We start from the raw sequence: 22,932 nt of genomic DNA, 5'->3' as shown, positions 1-22,932 counted from the left end.
TTATTGAACACGCACGTTCAATGTTGTTGGAAATGTGTCAAATGTCCACTGGGTTCTATCCGCGTTGGAAATAACACTCAATGTTCACGATGTCCTGACCGTACCATGTCTAACAGTGAACGCACTGAGTGTATTCCCTACCAATCAAAACCGTTGAAGCAATCCAATCAAATGGTCTTTGTATCGGTCGCTGTTTCAATCACTGGATCTCTCATCTGTTTGTTCACATTACTCGTGTTTTGTAGATATCGGAACACACCCATTATTAAAGCTTCAGATTTCCATCTAGTATTCATACACTTGATCACACACACCTTACTTTTTCTCTCACAATTGATGGTCATCTTACCAGCAAGCAAAACACTATGTTATACCAAACCCTTAATGAAAGGTTGTCTGTGGACACTCTCCTGTTCAATCACACTAGTCAAAACACAGAAATTTCTTGTTATTTTCAACAGTAAATTACTCATGACAATGAAAGAATTAAAAACGACTCGCTGGATGATAAGTTTTGTCATTGTTGTATGTCAAGTGATTATCATAAGTCTAATCACGCTAGCTGAGGTATATCTTAAAGGAAATGTTATCACAATTGAAAGAGATAATTTGAAGATCGTTGAATACATCTCATGTAACACTTATACATTCGATAGGGTGGGATTTTTATTTATCAACTTACTTCTCTTGTTTTGCATGATGCAAAGTTACCGGGCACGGAAATTACCGGCAAATTTTAACGAGACAAAATATATCGCAGTGTCTGTGTTATGTACTGAAGTCTTTCTGATGTCTTATCTAATGGCCGGGGACATGGGGTCTTTAAGTGAAGTTCTTTTGATGGGCTTAGCAAACATTTCAATGGTTATGATTATGTATGGTTATAAAGTAATCATTGTTTTGTTTTTCCCAAACCTGAATAATGTGACAGTTTTGAGGAAACAATTGATGGAGATTTCAAGCCGCAGTACAGAAAGAGTGAGATCGTTAACTCTAAACAGTGATGTATAAAAGATGAATAACTGGTCCAGTATGATAAATGATTGAAATAAATATACCTTATAACTGCAGGTTGGAAAAGGTAAATACTTGTTAATTTTTTTTCTTTTTTTTTTGTTAGTAAATTTTTATTAAGTAAACAAGTTAAAAAGGAAATAGTAGATGACTTACTTAATTTGAGCAATTTGACGGCGATGGCAGAGGAGCATGAACACATGGTGGCCAACATCCGGATCACCGTCACAAAAGTGTTGCTGCTGATCAAAGGTGGTGAAATGATCAGCTAAAAAATGACGAAAATTCTGATTGAAAAGCCATGTACTTTACAGAAAAACTCAAAGAGCTATGTGTTCACAAGATTAAGTTATTATTTCGAACCGTCACGGCTATCATCAGTTAAAAAAGTAAAAGCTACATTTGAAAAAAAATCATCTATTGAAGTCATTTGGGAATACTATAACAGATAAGGTCGCAAGACATAACAATGAAATCATTGTGTATCTCAAAACCATGATTATCGTTAAAAAGGGACAACGGAAAAAATATGACAATATGACACAGACAGACAGACATACACACGCATTCACCTTCCCATAATGGGAATATGCCCTAACCTAAAAGCTAGAAATCACTGCACAAATGATATAATGATAATATACCATACTTTAAATGTATGCTACACATGTTTAACATGGTTTTTAACATTTATAGACAGATTTCCCAAAGATTTGTAGACGATTTTTCCCAAGGTTTTTTAAATACAGAAATGTAAAGTTTACATACCAACTGCTTCAAGTTTGCCAATAGATTGTGCTCACACAGTTCTTCGATTAATGCCTGAGTAATAAAAAAAGGAGAAACATTCAGCACGAATATGATAGTAGAAGAAAAGCATTTAAAAAGTGGCCATTCACTGACCAGTCATAATAAATTCAATGGTAAACGCAATGGTCAATATGTCTCTATGAAACACGAGAAAAGTGACGTACTATTCCACCTAACACGAGAAAAGTGACGTACTATTCCACCTAACACGAGAAAAGTGACGTACTATTCCACCTAACACGAGAAAAGTGACGTACTATTCCACCTAACACGAGAAAAGTGACGTACTATTCCACCTAACACGAGAAAAGTGACGTACTATTCCACCTAACACGAGAAAAGTGACGTACTATTCCACCTAACACGAGAAAAAGTGACGTACTATTCCACCTAACACGAGAAAAGTGACGTACTATTCCACCAAACACGAGAAAAGTGACGTACTATTCCACCTAACACGAGAAAAGTGACGTACTATTCCAGCTATTATCAAAATTAAGAATAATGAGATGTTCTTACTTTTTCATTCTGAACATTGTCCACGAGTCGAGCAAAAGCCAAACAAACACTCTCCAATGATTTTTTGTCCTAATAAAAACAAACGCCATAAATTATCACAGAATATTTTTTACATAAGAACCAAAACCGACCTAATCAAAGAGCCTCTAGGACTGGTTAGGGTGGTCTACTAATACACCCCATGACCCTAATAGAGTTAACAAAAGGATGATCGTAATTTTATTAGGGGAAAAAATGATTGAAACCACCCAATAACGACCTCTCTGATTTTGAAAAATCAATGAACCTGTTGCGTGAGGCGATTTGAGAGCACTTGGATGGAATCTTTGACGTATTGAAAGTCATCTACGGTGACTGAGTGGCAACAGTTTGCTGTTATTGCGAGTGCAGAACGCTGAAAAGGAATCGATCAGTTAAATCAAAATGTAAAGGTTGAATTGTTAAAAGTTAATCTAAATCTAAATCTAAGGTAAAACTTTCTAAGGTAAAGATTTCGGATGAATGACGAATTAAGGGTTAAAAAAATATGCAGAAGAAAAAATCCAGCCACGCCGTCAAATTATAAACCGCTTGGGGCCTAGCTTTAACATAGATAAGCTCGAAAGAGAACTATAGTTACCTGTGCAACGATGGAGAAGAAATCAAGATATAACAAGCTGGACCCAAGGCCTCCCTGAAATGGTAACATTTTGTTAGAAGTAATTTTTTGATACTCAATCAATCAATTGTGAAAATTGAAACAAAACATGAATGATAATATACAGTCGAACGAGAGTTATTCTGTATCAAATATTATTCAAATTATTAAATCTTTGTGTTCAGATTGGATGACTCTGACTCCAAGACATGATAGCATAAAGTAACAATGCAACAAAGGTCAGAGCTTGAAACCCTTTTGAAAATAAAATGCATATCAAGGCAAAAATCAGGACAAAAACAAAGATGATTTTAAGTTGAAGACATACAGCTTGGAGGATATTCTTTCCATGTCTTTTGGAGAGCATTTCCAAGGCTGTAAGTGATTGCTCAGCAACATCCATGCACTGAATGGTCTGCAGCTGAAAATAATCATTTGAAAACGCTTTAGATGCTTGCTTCAATAGAACTTCAATTGAAAAAGACGATGTTTAGAACTAATAGCAATTCTATCCTTTAATTTTTCAAACTTTTGATATTGAAAAAATTTCGTGTAAGTCTCTCCACAAAAGAAAAGCAAGACAGTTTTTTAAACAAACCTTTTCCAAAAGGGTTGGGACTGCTTCAATGACAACAACAGAGGACCTGGGTAACCCTTCCATCAGGTAGGTCAAAGCACGACACGCATGGTTCATGATGTCGAAATTGTGTTCCATTTGTAAAAGGGTAACCAGAACAGGTACACTTTGTTTGACTGGGAAGCCGCCAAGGGTTTCCTCGTTCCCCATAACAAGCATTTGACACATTTCCATAACGCCTTGGAGTTGCGTGCCTTCATCTTCGCTCTGCATGGAAGTAAGCAGCTGCTGTGCTTTTGCACCTGAATGTGAAGTGAAGTGTAATCAGAATCTTTAAAATGCTTCTCGTCAATGTCATCAAAAAAAAATCTGTATCTGTGAGCAAGTTCAAAACATTTTGATAATTGACTTTATATGATTTGAACCTAACTGAGAAGAACATGTGTGTATTGAACAAAGCGTCTCCTCAAAAATCTCTTCTGAAACAATTGTATTGGTTAAATAAAAACTATGTAATGTTTCAGGGTTTTTTTTTTTGGACAATCTGACTGGCAACTATTTCGTATCAATTGTAGCCTTGCCGTTGGGACATTAGCTCTTAGCAATTAAATTATTGATAGAATGTACCTGCACCGCTGTTGAATGTTTTATGTAATAAAAGATGCATCCTTGGACCCAAACTACCAAATAAATGTGCAGGGAGACCTCTTGCTTCTAATAATGCTAAAAACAGAATACAATCAATAGGAATTTTGAAATCAGAACTAAAGATTATTTTACTTTGATTTTTAGGTTGATCTTATCATACCTAGGAAGACCACAGAATATAATCATGGAAAAATAAGAGAAAAATATACAGCTATAAAAACATAGACTCAGATTATGATCTTAAAAAAGTTAGCTCTTCTTCTAAGAAGAAAACATTTTCTTCGAGTCTTCTTAATTTTATCTCTTACAGAAGGGAAAATTGAAGGGACACAATGTCTTGTGTAATGATTTTTATTACGAAATACTGGAGCTAGAGGCCATGAATCGAACAAACCTTGTAGGCGTGACATATCACTCTCCTCAAGATTGGAGGCCAAATCATTGTCAGTTGCTAAACAAATACCAAGAATAAAGTATAATCTCTGGCCTAGATATTAACTTCTTCCATGGTGTAGAACACCTTAATTTTCAAAAACTGAACAGTTTAATACAACAGAAAACCACGGGAAGAAAGTTTTTGAAACACTGAAAAATTCTGAAAAAAAATCGAATCAAAAAGAATTAGATGTTTTCTCTTAAACATAGAACATAGTGGTAAAAGAAACCACAAAAAGTGTAATTCTTAGCACAGGAAATCGTGTTTTATACCCAGACAATGATCCAGGGAATCAGAGGATGATAGGGTAATAAAAGAATACATGCATACATGAAGAGGCATTTTCACTGGTAGATAATGCTGCAACGGCTCCTGCTAATGGTGCTTCAGAAGATTGATCATCGTTACTTGCTGCTAAAACAAAATAAAAAATCATATTGTTGTTTAATATTTTAATCAGATTTATCATGTCTAGTTAGTTTCAGATTGGGTACACAGAAAAGTATGGCCCATATGTAGGCATCATAATAGCACTCCAAGAGACTGTTTATTCAGCCTTAGATCAGGGGGGGGGGTGAAGCAGTTAGTACAAGACATCATGCCTACAAACTGCTTTCTCGGAAGAAGTTAGTAATACCACCACCTTGGTACACTTAGTACAGTTAGTACTAACTGAATTTAGCCTTGAAAAAGGCTTTTGACCTTCATAAATTCAATAAAATCAAATAAAATCAAATTTAATATCTTAAAAATGATTCAATATCCATAGCTTTCAATAGGAAAAACAACATTTTAGAAAATCAAATTTCTATTGCAACCAGCAAATTGTTTTTAAGATTTAAAAAAAAAAATTCGAAAATTTGAAAAAAAAATCTACTTCCCAAAAAAATTTTTTGGTAAAATTAATATGGTCTTTTTTTTAATTTTCTCACAAAATCCTATTTTTTACACAATTAGTACCAAAATTTGGCAAATTTTTAGCAGGGGACCACCCTTTTTTGCAGTTAGTACATCTGAGTAATAAGTGATTTTATCCAATTCATATGACACACCACCACGGTACTAACAGGCATGATGTCTTGTACTAACTGCTTCACCCCCCCCCCTGCTTAGATAAAATCAAATAACAGTGATTGATGTCTACAAATAATAATGATCAGAGATGTTACTTTTGAATCTACCCAGTTTAACACCTAAGTGACTTAATTTTTTACAGTTTTAAGGACAAGTTTTAAGTAAAGTAGAAATTGTTGACACACATTTCTTTGGAAAAATATCTTATCTTAGGATAGGTATTTCAAATTAAACTTTAAAAAATTTCTCCCAGTAAAAAAAGAAGCAGTAATTTCAATAAACCAACTAAAAAATGCTCAAAATATGGTCAAAGATTTTAACAAAGGACCAAATCCCCTTTTCTTTCGATGTAACAAAGTCCAGCTGAACAATTAAAAAAATAAATCTTACCGTTTTCTGTTTCTTGATTGTCTGCATTACTGTTTCTAAAAAAGAGTAAGAACGTATCAAAAATCAAATTAATTTACTTTACCTTACAATAATTATCAGAAATCGTAAACAAAAATTATCAATACTTTTTTATTCAATTCAGTAATTGTTAATATATTTAATGATGGAAACCTTCATGACAAGTATAAAAGACCAGCAAGTGAAGTAAATTATATTGACAAAAAAAGGACAACCAATTTTGAATCTCAATTTACTCTATGTGAACACTAGACTGAAAAGACAAAGTAACAACTGAGACAGTATTCAAAAAGTCAGAAGGTTTCAAAACTCAATTTGACTTAATTTCCTGAGAGAAAAAAATAGGTAATGTAACATAAGCAAAAAGAGAAAAAAAAAGTACGAAAAGAAAAAAATATATTCAAATTAAAGTGTCTCTATATCTTAGGAAAATTGTAAACATAATAAAAACAGAAGAGAGCACAGTTAAATTCACAGTAGGTATTCCCTGTAGTAACTGTATTAAACGATCTTTTTTTTTCTCATATTATTCTCAGACAACAGAAAAACGAAAGTGGAAAAAAAGTGATTTATAAAACAAACCCTCCATTTTCCATTCCTTCAGGTGCCTCTCCTCTTTGTAATCTTGATCTGCGATTTCTTCTGAAAGAATTTAAAGAAAAAAGAACAAAAATTATTAAAAATAAAATCCTACTGCATCTTTGACCATCATTTCTGCGGCACTTTAACGATATTTTAACGATAGAGAAAATTATCATTCTTTTAGTCGCATTGTTTTTAAATTTCGTTCCATACCAGAAAAATACAAAAAAAAATCAATCAAAAGTTTCCCTTCTTCATTCGCTAGATGAAAATAAAATTCAAATTATAGTGATAGAAAACAGTAAAAGAGTGAAAGACAGAAACGTTGGTTAAATTCACAACATTATTTTCGAGATTAAAATTAAAACCCCAAGCCAAATTCATCTTCGGCATGAGGATAAAACGTGTAAACTTAGAGACCTTGTCTGCCCAGTAAAGAAAGTAAAAGTATGTTAATGTCATAAAACTCAAATTTTGTATACATATTCAATATATCATTATACTGATATCTTTACTTTCCATTCTTTTTCATTTCCAGTAGGACAAAACTCTTCGAATCACAAACATTATAAAGATAGTAAAACGAAAGAGAAAAGTTTTTCCAAAGCAGATTTTTAAGAGCCCTAATCACTTGAAATTTTAAAGTGAAATCCTTTTAAAAGAGAAACGAGAGAAAACTACTATACTACTAAACTTTCAAGAAAAGAAAGACACTTTCTTTATGAAACCAGTATAACTATCAAGTTCAAAGAAATGTGGTTTGCGTGAAGGACAGCAGATAAATTATACACAGAAATACTGAACAACAAACCAAAAGAAGGGAAAAAGAAAAGGATATGAAAGTTTCAATGTAAAGACAATCAATGGCTGACAAAAATATTACAACTAAGTTAGAATTCTTAAAAACGTGAAAGCAAAAGCAACCAAGTATATTTTTTAAGTTAATAATAAGCTTGTAAGATTATCAAAAAAATGGTTTCTTAAAACATTATATAAGATGTGTTATTATTAAACTACATATAACTAATACCATAGTAACTACACACACAAGAGCAAAGGAGACCTTATCAGACGACTTTCAGATTAGTTTTCTAGAAAGATAGAACAAAAGGAATCGAAATGAGATATGAAATTTCATCCTTATTAAAACTGACAGAAAAACCATAATTTTTTGAACAATATTTCATGTTATGAGGCAGTTTTAAGATAGTATTACACAAAACAATTATTATACCTTAATAACATGTGAAACATGGCGGCTGTCTGAATCCTTCTAGAGTCTCTAACACTGTTATATCCAATATGTTAAAAAAATGTCTATTTAGTTTTGTTCGTAGAAATTTTTTTTTTTTACACTTCAATTCTGTTCTAGCATGTAAAAGTAATATAAAAGGGTAGTGTCAACAAAACAACATTATGTCCTCTTTTGAAACAATAAACCAAATATATAAGTTCCCATCATAATGTAAACAAAAACATTGAAGTATCATCCGAAGTGTATCTTTACACTTAGAAAAAAACTACTCGTAAAGCATTCTAAATAGCAATAAGAGATATTGGCTTGAAAGTATTAGTAATAGACCCTATAAGAGGGTTTCTACTACTCAGTAGCCAGCAGTATCTTTTATTATCATCTATTAATACTCGATATGATGGTGATTAGAAATGAAATGACCACTATTAAGTCATTAAAGGATATTTTTAATTAAAAACCAACAATGACGCGAGCTTCTTTTCATTGTGCACTCATCAGGGGCTTCATATAAAAACATCTTTAAAATTTTCTGCTTTTCTATTTAGTCTTCTTCTGTGTATTCATATTATTCATCGATGCATCTGAAAACTATCAGTAGCAGTACTGCCAAAAAAGAAGTTTTGAAATTTTTCATGGTAAAAAGAAAAGGGAGAATATTATGAAAAAGAAAAATTGAGAATCAGCATATGGGGATACTTTCTTTTTTCTTCTTTAAAAATAGTGAAGTGAAGGGAAAGAGAGACCAAGAAAGAAAACTGCAAGGAAAATACATAAGAGAAATTGATTGTGTGAGCTAACAATGAAATGTCAATAAATGGGGAGAAGAAATAGCACATTATCTTTTTAAGATGAAGTTTGCTAAAGGATCTCTCTTGTGTAAAAAAAGGAACTAAATTCAAATACCTGTATTGCTATCCTTCCTCACTCTCTCTGATTTTTTTTTCCGTTTATATCTAGCTTATTCCTGTTAAGTGTAAGTGTAGAAAAAGTTTCAAACTTCAGCTAAACCGTTTGACTTCTTGACATTTGGTAATGAAAATGGGCTGGGAAAACTTGATGAGAAATTTAGGCTTGCCATGCATATGTTCTAGAAACATTTTCAGCAAGCTGGATGCTGATTTGACCTACTGTCAAAAAAAGACGAAAAGAAAAAGAAGAAAGAAAATATAAAATGGCTAAAATAAATAGCTAGTCAAAAAAATTTCGAAGAAAAAAAAGAGAAACGAATTTTCCAGCTATAATTAGCTGTCATGGTGACAGAAAATGGTAACAAAAATCAGAGTTTTAAGGAGAATCAAACCATACCTAATCTTGTGAAATATGAAAGTTATTGTGTAAGGCTCCTTTCAGATTTTGCGTATTGATTAATTGCATTTTTACTCAGAAAAAAAACTCTCTATTTTATTACTATTTTGGATTTTTAACATTTTCTCTCAAAATGAGTGAGCGACCTCGCTAAATGCTCCTAGTCTACATGTTGTTTTTTTATAAGCAAGTGTATGCCCCTTGGTCAGGCTCGTGTATGCTTAAGTTCTCAAAGCATCCAGGCATAGTTTATGATTATTAAATGCTTAAGAATCATGCTAATGATTCACCCCGAGCCAAGTTTTTAAATAAATTTTAGAAATTTTGTTAAAATTTGTTCAGATTTTTGGAGCAGTGGAATGTTAGCAAGCCGTGGAATGTCTTATTTTTTACTTGACCCCTACCAAACCTTTTTAAACAGATAAAAATGACCACTTGAAAAATATTTTAGGCTGACATATATGCTCATGTTATGCTTAGGAATTCTGCAAATCTGAGCCTTCGTATGCTTATAAGCGTTATGCTTATAAAAAAAACAACATGTACTTCACTGGACTCAGCAAAGTAAAAAATGATCAAAAATCTCAGTAGATTTCTGGCATTTGCAGCCGGAAAAGATTTTATATCTAAAACCAAATTTTGTCAAGTTGTCATGTGTGCTTCTTTGTGCATAAAATCTGAGAAAACTGATGAGCCAATCCAGAGAAAAGCTTGTAATAATAAAGAGCAATCAAACAAATAGACAGACAGACAGAGAGACAGACAGACAAAGGTTAATTTGAAGGTCCAAAAATGAATAATAGCATGAAAATTGAGTATAGCATTAAAATTGAGTATAGCATTTCTCTGTGATCATAAAGGCAAGTTTCTAAAGAACTTTAAGTTTGTTCAGGATAAAGCAATTATCAAAGGTAACAGCACAATTTGAAATGTAATCACCTTCTACTTGCGCAAGAACCCAGTTTGTCAGCACTTGAAGAATCTCCAGCAGGTTCATCCACCTCTGGAGGATTCGATCCACGTGAACTACGAGCACCCGTTTTGACACTGGATTTCTTCCTTTTGGTCTCTTTTGAAGTAGCGGCAGTTGTCTTAGTAGAACTACCTGTTGCTGTCAATGAGCTTGAACTACGCAACTTCTTCGGTGAGAAGGCAGGTAGAGCTTTGGATTTGCGCTTTTTTCCTTTTCTGGGAGGTTCGACAGCAGAATCACTCTTTGTCTTTTTCAATGGTTCTTTGGCAGTTGGAGTGTTTTCAGGCAAGTTACTTTCACTTGCAGATCTTGTCCTTCTTGTGGAATTTGCAGACTTATTTTTGCCTTTTCTCTTTTTGGCAGGTTCTCTTTTAAGTTCTTTTTCAACAGAGGTGGTTGACTTCTTTCGCTGTTTGTTTACACCAGATGGACCAGGTTGATCCTGGGTCAAAGAGCTATCACTGGTTTTTCTCTTTGAACTTTTTGGCACAGAATCTTTTGTTTTAGTGGTATTTACTGAGCTTGAAGCAGATGTTTTGGTGGTTGAAATGTTTTCTGCTGATTTTATCTTTTTAGTATTCCCTCGTTTTGTAGGTTTAGGGCAGTTGTCCAAACTGAAATTAGGATAGCATTCGTAAGAGAGAATACATAACTTTGAGAATTTTACAAATAGATGTTAAATTAAAATCCAAGAAAAGTTGCATAATAAAATGAGTGTTATTATACAAAGAAATCTGAGAAGTCTTCTCAATAAATATATTGGACCATTTTCTTACATTTTTGACTTTGCAGATGAATTGCCTTGACCTTCCTTGGCTTTCTTCTGCTTGCCTTTCCTAGGAATATAAACAATAAAATAAATAAACTAGTGAATAAGCTTGGCATGGTTACCCATTTTAGAGATGATCAATTACATGATGATTGTTGATGCTTTCGACTCCAAAACCTCCTTTTACTCTTATTGTCAGGGAAAAAGGGACACTGATTCTAAAGGGGTGCATTATGTCATAGTGATTTCCTAAAGCCACTGTATACTGTATTTCCCCATCAAATGAGCGCTGCAGCGTTTAGAGTGCAATTTTCTTTCAGAGTTTGAAATACATCTTTAAAAGATCTCAGGGTTCAAGCAATCAGGATAAATTTTATCAAGCTGGTTCTGGTTTTTTGAAGTATTATTTTTACAATTTTTAAAACCTAAAAATGACTTTAGCCCTTTTTATTTACACTCAGGTGAAACAAGGCATGTCCCAAATACATTTAGCGTGACTCGCACCGCTTCCAATTATCTCTTTCATATATAGCTCAAAAGAATCATATCAACGAGCGGATTTCGAAAAGTGCTGGGTCAAAAATTTGCATTAAGCCAATCTCAAGATATCAGTCAAAAATTGATTTTGACATTATAAAATACATCGAAAAAACACGTCATAAGTAAGATTCAAATGACGTCATTATTGAAAAAAGGCGATAAAACTTTTTAAGTGTTTGACCTATTTGCCACCGAAAAAAATGAAAGTTTGACCTATTTGCCAGATGTCCGCGTATACTGAAATGAGCAACCACAGAGTTTATCATCACATTTAGCTTTATTTTCTGAAAAAATATCAGAAATACAAGTGATGTTGAAAAATGTATAATTATGAAAAACAGCTTTAAAATATATTTTAATTATTCAACTATACAATTTAATGAAATCTACCGAGTGCACCAAAAAAAAGTATACAGGTTTGTCGAGATATTGTGAGCTTAAGGATTTAAATTGTTTGTTCATTTTTTTTTATTGTATAGAGGATGCTCTAACTTGAATTTTGAGCTATTATACATTAAATTTGAAAAAGCAGTTCGGAAGGTATTTCCAAAAAACTAACTTTTTTTTCATGTCGAAATTTCAAAAATTCATTAAAAACAGCAATCACGCTATAAATAAGACAATAATTTATGACAAAAAAACAATTTCATTGCTTCTTTTATTCTTTTTTCACTCATCTTATATTTTGCCAACAGTTTGCCGCCATCTTATTTGCACCTCATGAACATTTCCAGCACCATCAAACTCAATGCAGACCCAAGTTCTTTGAACAACTAGTCCAGAAATAGTGATCTATTTTTTCAAAAATTTTCTCACATAGCATAACAACAAAACCTTGGAGATTCCCAAAAATTTTTTTTAGCTTTTCCAAAAATATTATCTTACATGGGAATAGCTTGTTTTACCATATTCTTAAATCCTGTGACGGGTTTTGATGAACACAGTTTCCTTTTTGGTATTTTTATGTGTAAACAAAGTAAGTGTAAGGAAAGTTTGCTCGCTGATTTTGATGGTTTTTTGAAATTTCAACATTAAAAAAAAGTCAGTTTTTTTTAAAATAATTTTCGAACTACGTTTTCAAATTTAATGTATAATAGCTCAAAATTCAAGTTAGAGCATCCTCTATACAATAAAAAAAGAATGAACAAAAAAATTAAATCCTGAAGCTCACAGTATCTCGACAAATTTGTATACTTTTTTTTTGGTGCACCCGGTAGTTCAAAATCTAACTTTCAATAAACTTAAAAAAATAACCTCTGGCAAATAGATATCTCCCTTGTCAGCAAATGTCAACAGCGGCATGGAAAGGGTTAATCTACTCAATTTAATCTACATAGCTTATATCATAATACAGAACTTTATCATTTTTTACATACCTATAATATGTGACCCCCAAGCAATATGGAGTACATAATAAATGAGACCGGTCTTGGAGCGGACAGATCGATAAAATGTGAGGCAAAAAAGCGGCAAAAAGATTAAAAAGATTACCGTGCAGTAAAATGATACCTTTATATCTACAAGAAATTATCCGAAAATCTTTCCTAGAAATTCCATTCAAACGCACTTGATCGGTCACTAAAGAGCACCATTAGAATGAGTGCGGTATTCAGTGCGCACTGCACGGACCATACGGTACTGTGCGGTCTTCTGGTTGCTCTTTTTAGCTTTTAGTCGCACAATTAACCAGTCCAAAAGCAGCAGAAGCATGACCGCACCAATACCGGTCTCATTTTTAATGTACTCCAAATCGCTTGGGGGGTCACATATGATCAGGAGTTTAAGTTTGCTACTGTAACAAAATTGGTTATTTGGTCAGCATATCATTGCCTAAAGTATTACCACTGGATTGTGTGGATTATGTGGCTAAAGCTATAAAAGACCAAGCTATTTTGCATCCAAAAAAAGGATGTAATGTATGTTCACCAAATTACAGACCAGACCATTTCTATGGTTGAAAAATTCCGAATATTTTTGGATCCCAACATTCTAACAAAGACTCAAAATTAAAATCAGAACATCTATGGTAACTTAGAGATTCATTTATTCAATCGTTTCTCTATTGCTTTATTTAACTCGCTACTTCGCTATTTTCTTCATTCGTTTAGCTATTGCTTTATCAATTCGCTACCTTGCAACTTTCTTCAATATCTATTGCTTTATAAATCTACTCGTTACTTCAAATCTTACTTCGCTTTTCTCGAGAAATGAATTGAAGACACTTTTGCATTTTCTTCCAAACAACATCGCAAAATACTGAAAATGTTTCGCAAACAGTGAAAAATGTTTGCCTGCGCCGCTCCTGTTACCTCGCTTCTCTCCAAAAAATAGCGAAGCTCCTAAAATTTATAATTTGAACCCTGAATATATAAGCAGATAAGGTCTAAGTTCAAATAGTAGAGAAAACAAGCTCTGACTCTCTGCGTCATAAATCAGGGCTGCAAATAAACATTTTTAGTCAATCGGACATCGTGTCCGACAGAAATGAAATCCTGTCGGTCAAACTCAAAATCCTGTCGGTCATTCAGTGTATATTTTTTTTAAAGTTACGGAGAAAGCGAGTAGGAAAAATAAAAGTTACCTTTGAACAGTTTGTTACTGTATATAACAGAGAAATTGATTCGATAAAAGTGATCTCAGAAACACCCTTAGAAGTTACGAAGAAAGGAAGTTGATAAAAGTTAACTTGGAAACACTGTTAAAAGTTAAGAAGAAAGCGAGTTGATAAAAGTGATCTTAGAAACACCCTTGAAAGTTACGAAGTAAGCGAGTCGATAAAAGTTAACTTTGAAAAGCCCTTGAAAGTTACAAAGAAAGCAAATTGATAAAAGTGATCTTAGAAACAAAGAAGGTTACGAAGAAAGCAAGTTGACAAAAGTAATTTAGAAACACCCTTAAAAGAGTTACAAAGAAAGCTGGTTGATAAAAGTGATCTTAGAAACAAAGAAAGTAACGAAGAAAGCAAGTCGATAAAAGTTAACGTTTAGAAACACCCTGAAAGCTACAAAGGAAGCGAGTATTAAAAGAGTAGGCTAAGTAAGAGACAGTGGTGTAAGAAATTTATTTTCAACTCTCAAGTTAATGGTTTATTCCTTTTTATTTTTTACTCTGGTCCATGAAATACATGGCTACCTCACAACCTAGCCCAATTGGCTTCCCCAATTGGCTACCCTGCTGCTTTTTAGGCAAACCCCAATATTTTTGGCGAAAACCCCACTTCTGACTAAACAATTCTCAATGGAAAAATGAAATGGACTTAACCCAACCCTATACTCTCACGCACATCTCCACTCATGTCATGGTGAGGAAGGGATGTTACATCGAGCTCATTTTTTACTTGATACCGGTATGCAGAGACCTTGGAGCCAAGGTGGTTTATTTAATTCACCTTTCCCGCAATTCCAACTTCTCAGAAATGGCCTGGTAAAATGTGACTCCCTAAGCGATTTGGAGTACACAAAAGTCTAATCAGTCTAATGACCGTTCCTCTTTGGCCTCTATTGGACCGGTCTTTTTACCGCTAAGGCCGGTCAAATATCGAAAGAGGCAGATGCATGGCCAATCATGAAAATCGGCCATAACGAAGAGGCTTTGAGGCCGCAAAAGGGGCCCAAGTAGTCCAATGCCCGATACGCTTCGTCCCGATGGCCGCTATTGATTTCTTTACTTATATACTTACTTTTACTTAGCCTCATTTTTTGAAAATGTAAACATTGAGATCGTTTCTTGAAAAACGAGTTGCGGTGTGTTGTGAAATTGGAAACTGAGATTTTCTTCTTGCAGTTTCTAATCATTTGGATTTTATTTTGATATGGTAGAAATTTTTAACAACATGGAAATTCGTGGACATTTGACATTCCATGGGAAAAGGATCACTTTCGCTCTCAACACTTTATCGATAAGATTAAATTATTGATTCTATTGATACACCTATCGATACATAGGCCTATAGATAGACTTTTATCGATAAGAATTTAATGATCCCAAATAAGCGATTGAAAATTAGTGATAGGAGCTTTATGTATAAAAGTTCAACAATAAATGATCCATGAAAGTTTAGCGATAGAAACTAATCAAAAACAATAACAAAATTAGCAATAGAAAATTAGCGATAAAGATTTATCGATACATCTTAGAAGTCATTGTATGTTTTTAAGTGTCCGAATTTTTACAAACAAAAATGTCTAAAGACATAGTAGGTTGCACAAGTACGTCAACAGACTTTTTAAGAAACAGAACACCCCTATCTCTTAGCCAGAACTTTTATTGAGCCGATCTATTTGTAAAAAAAGCATAGTTGTTTTCTTCATAAATTTCACTAGAGTGTCTTATGCATACTTTTACCAACTTGTTTTTCTTCGTATATTTTAACAAGAATAGTCAACAAATATAAAACTTGTTTTCTACATTGCTTTCACAAGCATCTCTCATGCTTAATTTTCTGAATTTGATTTCTTTGTAGCGTTTAAATGCGTCTGCTATGCTTAGTTTTATCAACTCGCTTCCTCCGTAATTTTCACGATCGTCTCTTATGCTTAGTTTTATCAACTAGCTTTCTTCGTAATTTTCACGAGGGTCTCTTCCTTATAGATACAAGATAGATGATTTTACTATCGATACACCTTTTCAACATATCTTAATCATATATGGCTCATATCCAAAGATTTTAAAATGCTAAACGTTATTGACGTCTCCTCAATTCTACTTTTTGAAAAAGATTGTACTTTTGAGGATTGAGTAGTTTTTTAGAACCAGACTTTTTTGGACCGGACTTTCGACCGCTCTAGACGCCGTGCTTGGAAGTCTCTCAGTTGCATTTTTGCCAGCAATGGTAAGAGAAAGTGGGTTTTCAGCTTCTAATTCTTGATCTTAACACTGATATCTCTTTGGGAAAAAAGGGTGGTGTATGGCAGATATCACAAAAAGTGTTCACCTTTCTTGACTTTTTCTTAATTTTCTTTTTCTGATTCTTTCGCGTCCAAAAGGTGCAAAACTGTTGGATTTTTATCCAAATCCATCTTTTGCTTCACCTCCATCTTTAATTCAATTATTGATTGCAAATTACATTGTTTTACAGAAGAATTCAATACACCTTTCCCTTAATTCAAACTTGGCAGAAAAATATGGCAAATGTGTGCTCCACTGTTGTGTATAAAATTGTTTAGGAGGTAAACAGATGCGTTTTTGACTGCAAAGGGAGAGGGAAAGTGGGTTTTCAGCTTCTAACTTTTGATATCAATCTTATTTTGGCAAAATAATTTCGGCCCAACATTGAATACAATCAAACAACAATTTAACCACAAATCGATTATTATCCAGAATTTTGACGTTCAATCACTTTCAAAAATTGATTACTGTAAGTTGGTCTAATGTAAAAATCCTTCTTTAGGAAGAATAGGAAATCAAGTTTTCAGAAAAAACAACATCAGCCATCTATAGGATGTATTTGCAAGAACAAGGATGAGAGTGACCTGAATCAAACTCAAGATCCCTAGACAATTAATTAAGACTTGAAATGAAACAAAATGACTGATTGCTAAACGTGCTGCAGCCAATCAACCAACCAAATTTTGTCATTTGTGACTCCTCAAGCGATTCGAGTACACAAAAGACCTAATTACCTAATTACCGTTCCTCTTTGGCCTCTATTGGACCGGTCTTTTTTTAAAAATAACATTAAACATGGGAACATAAATAAATGAGCATGAGCAAAAATGCAAAAACAGAAAGAAAATAAATGCAATCTCGCACAGGTCAGACATACAGAAATCTGTATTTTTCTGTATTTCAGGTGAAAAAAAAGGCGTTGGAAGAAGCTTCTACAATCAGTTCCATAATATAATGGCACTTTTGGCTAATTTACCATTTTTAGAAAATTGAAGTTCGAGCGAAAATGTCAATTTTAGGCCTTAAACTTGATTTCAGCGATTATTTCGATCTGGGAGGGATTTATTGGTTTCTAGGCTATATTTCAAGCCCTACTGGACCATTTTTGATCTTTTGAATCCTCAGATCCTAAGGTCCTAAGTCTTTAAAAAGTATAGCGTTAAAACTCAGGGTTAAAACTCTACCCTTCGGACCTACTTTAGAGCACTTACAAATCGATTGTGGTTTCAAAACACCCCGGTGAATTTCCCTTTTGTGCCATGTATTTTGTCACTGATTGTAGTCGGTTATTTTCCTTTTCTCTCACGCGCGCTGAATATTTAAAATTAGTGTTTACATTATTTGATTGACAGTTTTATTATAAGCAGGCTTTGTCATTTCAAAATTCCAGGCGTGTGGTCAATCGCACTCCTAAACCTTTAATTTAAGGAGTTTCAGGTGTATAATAAGGTGTGCAATGCACTACTTTTCGCTGAAAACTTAAAATTTAAGGCGTGTGATTTATCACTCTCCTAAAAGGCTTAGGTGTGTGTGGGGGCGTGCGCATCCTTTAAAAGGATGTTGACCGACCAATAGGGGCTGGTCTGGGACTGGACACTTTGCAGCGACAGCTAAATTAACTAAACTTGTAGCAGCCTTTTGGTATATTTTTACAGTCATTTACCAACCCTTAATTAAAAGACCGTCTAAAGACCGGTCCCAGAGTCAGCGGTCCCAGTGTCAGGTACTTTAATTTGCTTGGGGAGTCACAAATATCTTCATTTCCCGTCCTTGTTGGGTCTAAAAAGTGAGTTGGTTAGTCATAAAAAATTTTGGGTTTTCTTAAATTTGGTCTATGAGGCAGTTTAAAGGGTGTTAACTAAGGCGAAAAAAATGTTTGATAGCCAGCCAGCCAAAACGACCACATGTTCTGAGTAGTTTCAATTTATGACCTTTGACACAAAATGATGCATGTATTAATAAAATAAGTTAAAATGATGTGAATGCGCTAGAAGCTGCTCGCAAAAAAAAATGGCAATAATAAAATTTTTGAGCAAAGGCAACAACGTGAAAACATTGTAGCAGAAAGTCGACCTAAAGAGGAAAAATATTATTTGTTAGGTCAATCTAATTGTGTTATCATTTGATAACACATGACAATCGAGCCTCATTCCATTCTCTTTATAAAACATAAAACTTATAAACACAATTATAGAGCAGCTGAATTCGTTAGTTCGTTAATTATTGTCTTTGCCAACCTAAACAAGCTACTTAGGACGGCTTTGCCGACCTAAAATGACCTCTACTCTAGGTCGGCAAAATTTTACCGGCATACGGCCGGTTTTGGTAGTTATGGCCGATATGGTTTTGGTCGGCACTTACGTGCCGATATGGTTTTGTCTGAATTCACAGGGCTGTTGTAATAATCTCTTTTACAGTTCAACAGATTTAAAATTTCACTTTTTGGAAAGAACACAATAAGAGCTCAGTTCTTTTCAGCTGTTTTCTTTTGATTTTTTCACACTGCTTACCCAAATGTTAACCAATTTTTATTCAAAGTCGTCCTAAAGGCTCATAACACTCCCCTCTCATTGCATTCTTGATAAATTTTCCGAACCACAGAGGGGTTAGCCATTTCAAACTCCTTTCCAATCTTGAGTTATCGCATTTTTTGTTTTGATGACATCATCAACTGAAAATGGCTAAAAATTCAGCCAAATTTGAAAGTCCTATGCAAGCCTTATAAAACATTCCATCTAATCCCCATAAAATTTCCGATAGAATGAGGGGTCAACGACCTCCAAACCCCTCTTCAAACTCGAGATATCGCATGTTTTCTATGTTGATGACGTCACCACAACTGAAAATGACTCAAATATAGCCAAATTTGAAAGTCCTATTCAAGCCTCATAAATCCTCTAACCTTATTCCCCCATTCATTCTCGATCTAATGAGGGGTCAAATGCCTTCCTACTCCTCTTCAAACTCGAGATATCGCATTTTTCCCAAACCCGTGATGTCATTGAGTCCTTTACCCCTAATGTTATCAACAGTCAATTCCCAAATTTTGGATTTTTGCAGTCAGCAGGTACCCTATGCCCCAAGGGTCCCAAAAAAAAAAAAAACGTCAACGTTTTTAATTGACACTGCAGCAACTTCTTCTTAAAAAACGCTAATTTTCACGAATCTTTTTTAAGTTGGAGCATTCCAGAGGCTGGACAAGGTGAAATAGCGGCTAAGGAAAAAAACTGAAAAAAAAAATGGAAATTTCATTTTTAGAACCTGCATGTATATTGTTAATTGCACGCTCTTGCGTTTGCCAAAAGAGTTGCACTAGGACCCTCCCGGTGCTCCGGAAACATTCAGAGCAAAAAGTGCAGTTTTTTCTGCGCTTAGGCAGTTAGTCACACTAGCGTCCCGCCAAAATGCGATTATCAAAGTTTAATGATGCGAAAGCGCTATATCGTTTACTTGACTCTCAAGCAAAGAAATGCGCCGCAAAACTTCTAAGGGGATTCATGAAAAAATAACCCGGCGCTTTTTAATGAAATTAACATTTTCAAAAATTTTGAGAAATTGCCTAAAATTTGAGCCATAGATGAAAAAATTTGAGCCAAGCCAACCTTGAAAACTAATTTGAAGATCAACTTCCCAAGAAAAAGATCTACGGGGGAGGCGGAACCCACCTAGATCCGCGCACCGCCGGATAGGCTATCTCCCGGAAATTTCGCCGGACCTCAAACAATGACCCATTTACATGTGCGGAATTGTTTTTACTTTAGCGTATAAACAAGGCCTTAAAAATCGAAGCGCTGTCTCGGGAATTGAATGACAAATTTTGGTTGGTTGATTTTGGCTGCTGCACGTTTTATTTTGTTTCCAACTTTCAAGTTTTAATTAATATTGTCTTGCGAACTTGATTCAAGTAACTCTCATCCTTGTTGTTGAAATGTATCCTGTAGATGACTGATGTTGTTTTTTCTGAAAGCTTAATTTCCTAGTGTGACTAACTGTTAGGAACACCGGAAGATTCCAGAGTACTTCCGGTGTTCTGGAGACGGTATCCACTATATAAGTATGATAACGTTCACTGTGCTAATCACATGACAACTAACTGTGCACGTATGTATTTTTAAAAAATCAGCCGAACCGTGGAAGTGAGGAAGTGAAACCTCACATTTTTTAATTTTTTTTATATTACGACCAGTGATGCTTTCGAAACCAAAATTTCTTGGTTTGATTAATATTAAATTGGTTTAGATAATCGAACATCTATCGTTTGATTAAGTTGGCTTAAGTTGGATTAGGACCCTGCCGACGCACCGGACTTTACGAACACCGGACACGCGAAAGTCCGGTGTAAATGAGAATTTTTCTTACCCCCGGACAATTTCTAAACTGGACTTAAGGAAGTCGGATGTCCGGTGTCGGAGAAGGATATTTTTCCCACCGGACAATCAAAACACCGGACATGACCAATCCGGTGCGTCCGGTGTTTCTTAATTTTTTGTTTCATAAATGTCCGGCGTCCAAAATTCGCTGTATGCAACACCGGACTGACACCGGACTTATTGCGTCCGGTGTAGCTAAAGGATACTTTTTGCCACCAGACAAATACACCGGACAGTCCGGTGCGTCGGCAGGGTCCTGTTGGATTAGTTTGGTAATCGAACAGTGGTTCGATGAATCTATTTGATTGAGACCATCTAGAGTAGTAGAGTCAAAAAATGAACACAATCGCTTCATGTCAATTTTCTGGAGTCTTATAAGTAATCAATCAATTTCAAGAATAATTAAAAATAATGGTAAACTATTACCTAGAGTTAGAATTTTGACGAGTTAACTTTGTTTTTTTCTTGAGGTCTGAGCTTGATGAAATCGACCTTGCTTGGTCGTCCCTTACATCATCAGCCATTCAGTGCCCTTGAAAATCAATCTTGATCCTCTCAATTCTAATGAGAAGCCTTGTCAAATCATACACTGGTCACTGAATTAAAAAATTAATAATCAGAGACAGACAGGCATGCCAAACTTTCTTCTTCGTCTTTCGGTTGTGTTTTTGAAAGTCGGAATCGCAGTTCACGCGAAGCGTTGCCTCGATCGCAGAGGACTGGTTACCAAATGGATGAACAATTCAGTCTAGTTTGTGAAAAAGGCATGACAAAAACAAAGTTTTTTAATGAAATTTACAGGAAATAGCAAATTGAAAATACACGTTCAAATTGCCATCTTTCCTTTTCCTTCTTTAAATCTCAATAATCAACGACCAAAATCACATTGAAAGTAGTTTGACACCCCGGCTAAAGCTATGCACAAAAATATCAAACCGGAAGTGTGTTCACACCGTTCGTTTCGGCCACGGACCGCCGTTTGGGCATTGATAATAGTTCTGATAATTTAAAATCAGTAGGATTTTCGCACTTTCTGCGTTTCTGTAAACTTTTCATCCTGGTACTGAATGAAAGGATCCGATAACAGAATACATCAACCTGTAAATAAAGTAAATCCATACACCCTATTCTGAATATTGAAATCTCAGCAGAATTATTCCCAAGGCAAAGGCATTATATAAGTTATATAACGAAGAAAAATTTTCAATTGTAGAAGAGATGTATATATTTTTCATTTGGTCCTTAAATTAAATCATGAGAACAAAAGAGGTATTTTTTCGACTGATATTGCCGAGAACTACGTTATCTTAAAGATTCAAATTCCATCACCACTCTAAATTCAATGTTTAACAATTACACTGCAAAACCATCCCCACTGGATTTTTCAACCTTGGAACAATAGAATTTCAATAAGAATTTTTAACCCAAATGAGGAAAAAGGTTCAACGGGGCTTTAACCCTTTGAGTGCCAGGGTCTTTTTTTCTAAGTTTTTTTTTAAAAATCGCTAGTTCAAACTTTAAGGGCTTATATCTCCTGATCTAGAAAGAATTAGAAGCTCGTATATAGCTCGTTGGATAGCTTAGAGTCTCCTCTTTCTTTTGGGCGCCTTCGGCGCCGCCCGATTTAGGAAGGGCGTGGTGGGCGGCGGCCAAGGGGGGGGGTAGGTTAGGGAATTAAAGCAGTCAGGCCCGCTGCGCGGACCTGACTGAACTGATGGAAGGTGCCCAGTGGTAAAACTTCAAATCAATTCACTAGAAGACAGAATAAAGTAAAACAGGGCCAAATTTGGAGGTTCTTGGATCACTCGTTGACCAAAAATAGTCAAAAAACGGTCAGAATCTCAAAAAAGTGAATTTTTGTCAATTTTTTGCATTTTTTTGACTTTTTTGCTTAAAATCTCGCTGGAAAGACTCATTTTTGAAATTCTTTTTGCTTGACCATATATAGCCCATGTCGTATATATACGACATCGGCACTTAAAGGGTTAAGAAGCTGATTTTTCTATTTTTATCCCCAACAGGAGGAAAAAAGGTAACTTTTTTGCCCAAACTTTTACGGTAAAGGAGCTGGGAAAGAGACCCGGGGGGGGGGGTACTTAGGCAAAATGGGTGCCAGGTATGTGCGAGC

At 34.6% G+C, this 22,932-nt stretch overlaps 1 protein-coding gene across 4 annotated transcripts in view; it reads right to left on the bottom strand.

Annotated features, from left to right (window-relative positions):
* Window positions 1-21,500, bottom strand: part of LOC136798919 (E3 ubiquitin-protein ligase TRIP12-like) — a 46,496-nt gene extending 24,996 nt beyond the window's left edge. The window contains exons 1-15 of one of the 4 annotated variants that reach the window (XM_067055591.1): window positions 21,231-21,500; window positions 11,015-11,074; window positions 10,205-10,852; window positions 6,706-6,765; window positions 6,106-6,140; window positions 4,972-5,052; window positions 4,600-4,656; window positions 4,185-4,280; window positions 3,579-3,859; window positions 3,309-3,401; window positions 2,963-3,016; window positions 2,630-2,737; window positions 2,344-2,412; window positions 1,783-1,836; window positions 1,171-1,282 (exon numbers count right to left, since the gene is read on the bottom strand). In XM_067055591.1, the coding sequence (XP_066911692.1) occupies window positions 1,171-1,282; window positions 1,783-1,836; window positions 2,344-2,412; window positions 2,630-2,737; window positions 2,963-3,016; window positions 3,309-3,401; window positions 3,579-3,859; window positions 4,185-4,280; window positions 4,600-4,656; window positions 4,972-5,052; window positions 6,106-6,140; window positions 6,706-6,765; window positions 10,205-10,852; window positions 11,015-11,074; window positions 21,231-21,328 (1,906 nt within the window). In that variant the 5' untranslated portion in view covers window positions 21,329-21,500. Of the gene's footprint in view, window positions 1-1,170; window positions 1,283-1,782; window positions 1,837-2,343; window positions 2,413-2,629; window positions 2,738-2,962; window positions 3,017-3,308; window positions 3,402-3,578; window positions 3,860-4,184; window positions 4,281-4,599; window positions 4,657-4,971; window positions 5,056-6,105; window positions 6,141-6,705; window positions 6,766-7,939; window positions 8,076-10,204; window positions 10,853-11,014; window positions 11,075-21,230 lie in introns of those variants that run through there. The other 3 variants (XM_067055590.1, XM_067055592.1, XM_067055593.1) reach the window with 3 other exon arrangements.
* Between the last annotated feature and the right edge of the window lie 1,432 nt (window positions 21,501-22,932).

The sequence above is a fragment of the Clytia hemisphaerica genome, unplaced genomic scaffold (genome assembly GCF_902728285.1).
Source record: "Clytia hemisphaerica strain Z4C2 unplaced genomic scaffold, Clytia hemisphaerica genome assembly, whole genome shotgun sequence".
In the NCBI taxonomy this organism is placed as follows: domain Eukaryota; kingdom Metazoa; phylum Cnidaria; class Hydrozoa; order Leptothecata; family Clytiidae; genus Clytia; species Clytia hemisphaerica.
This window is presented reverse-complemented; position numbering and strand designations above follow the sequence as displayed.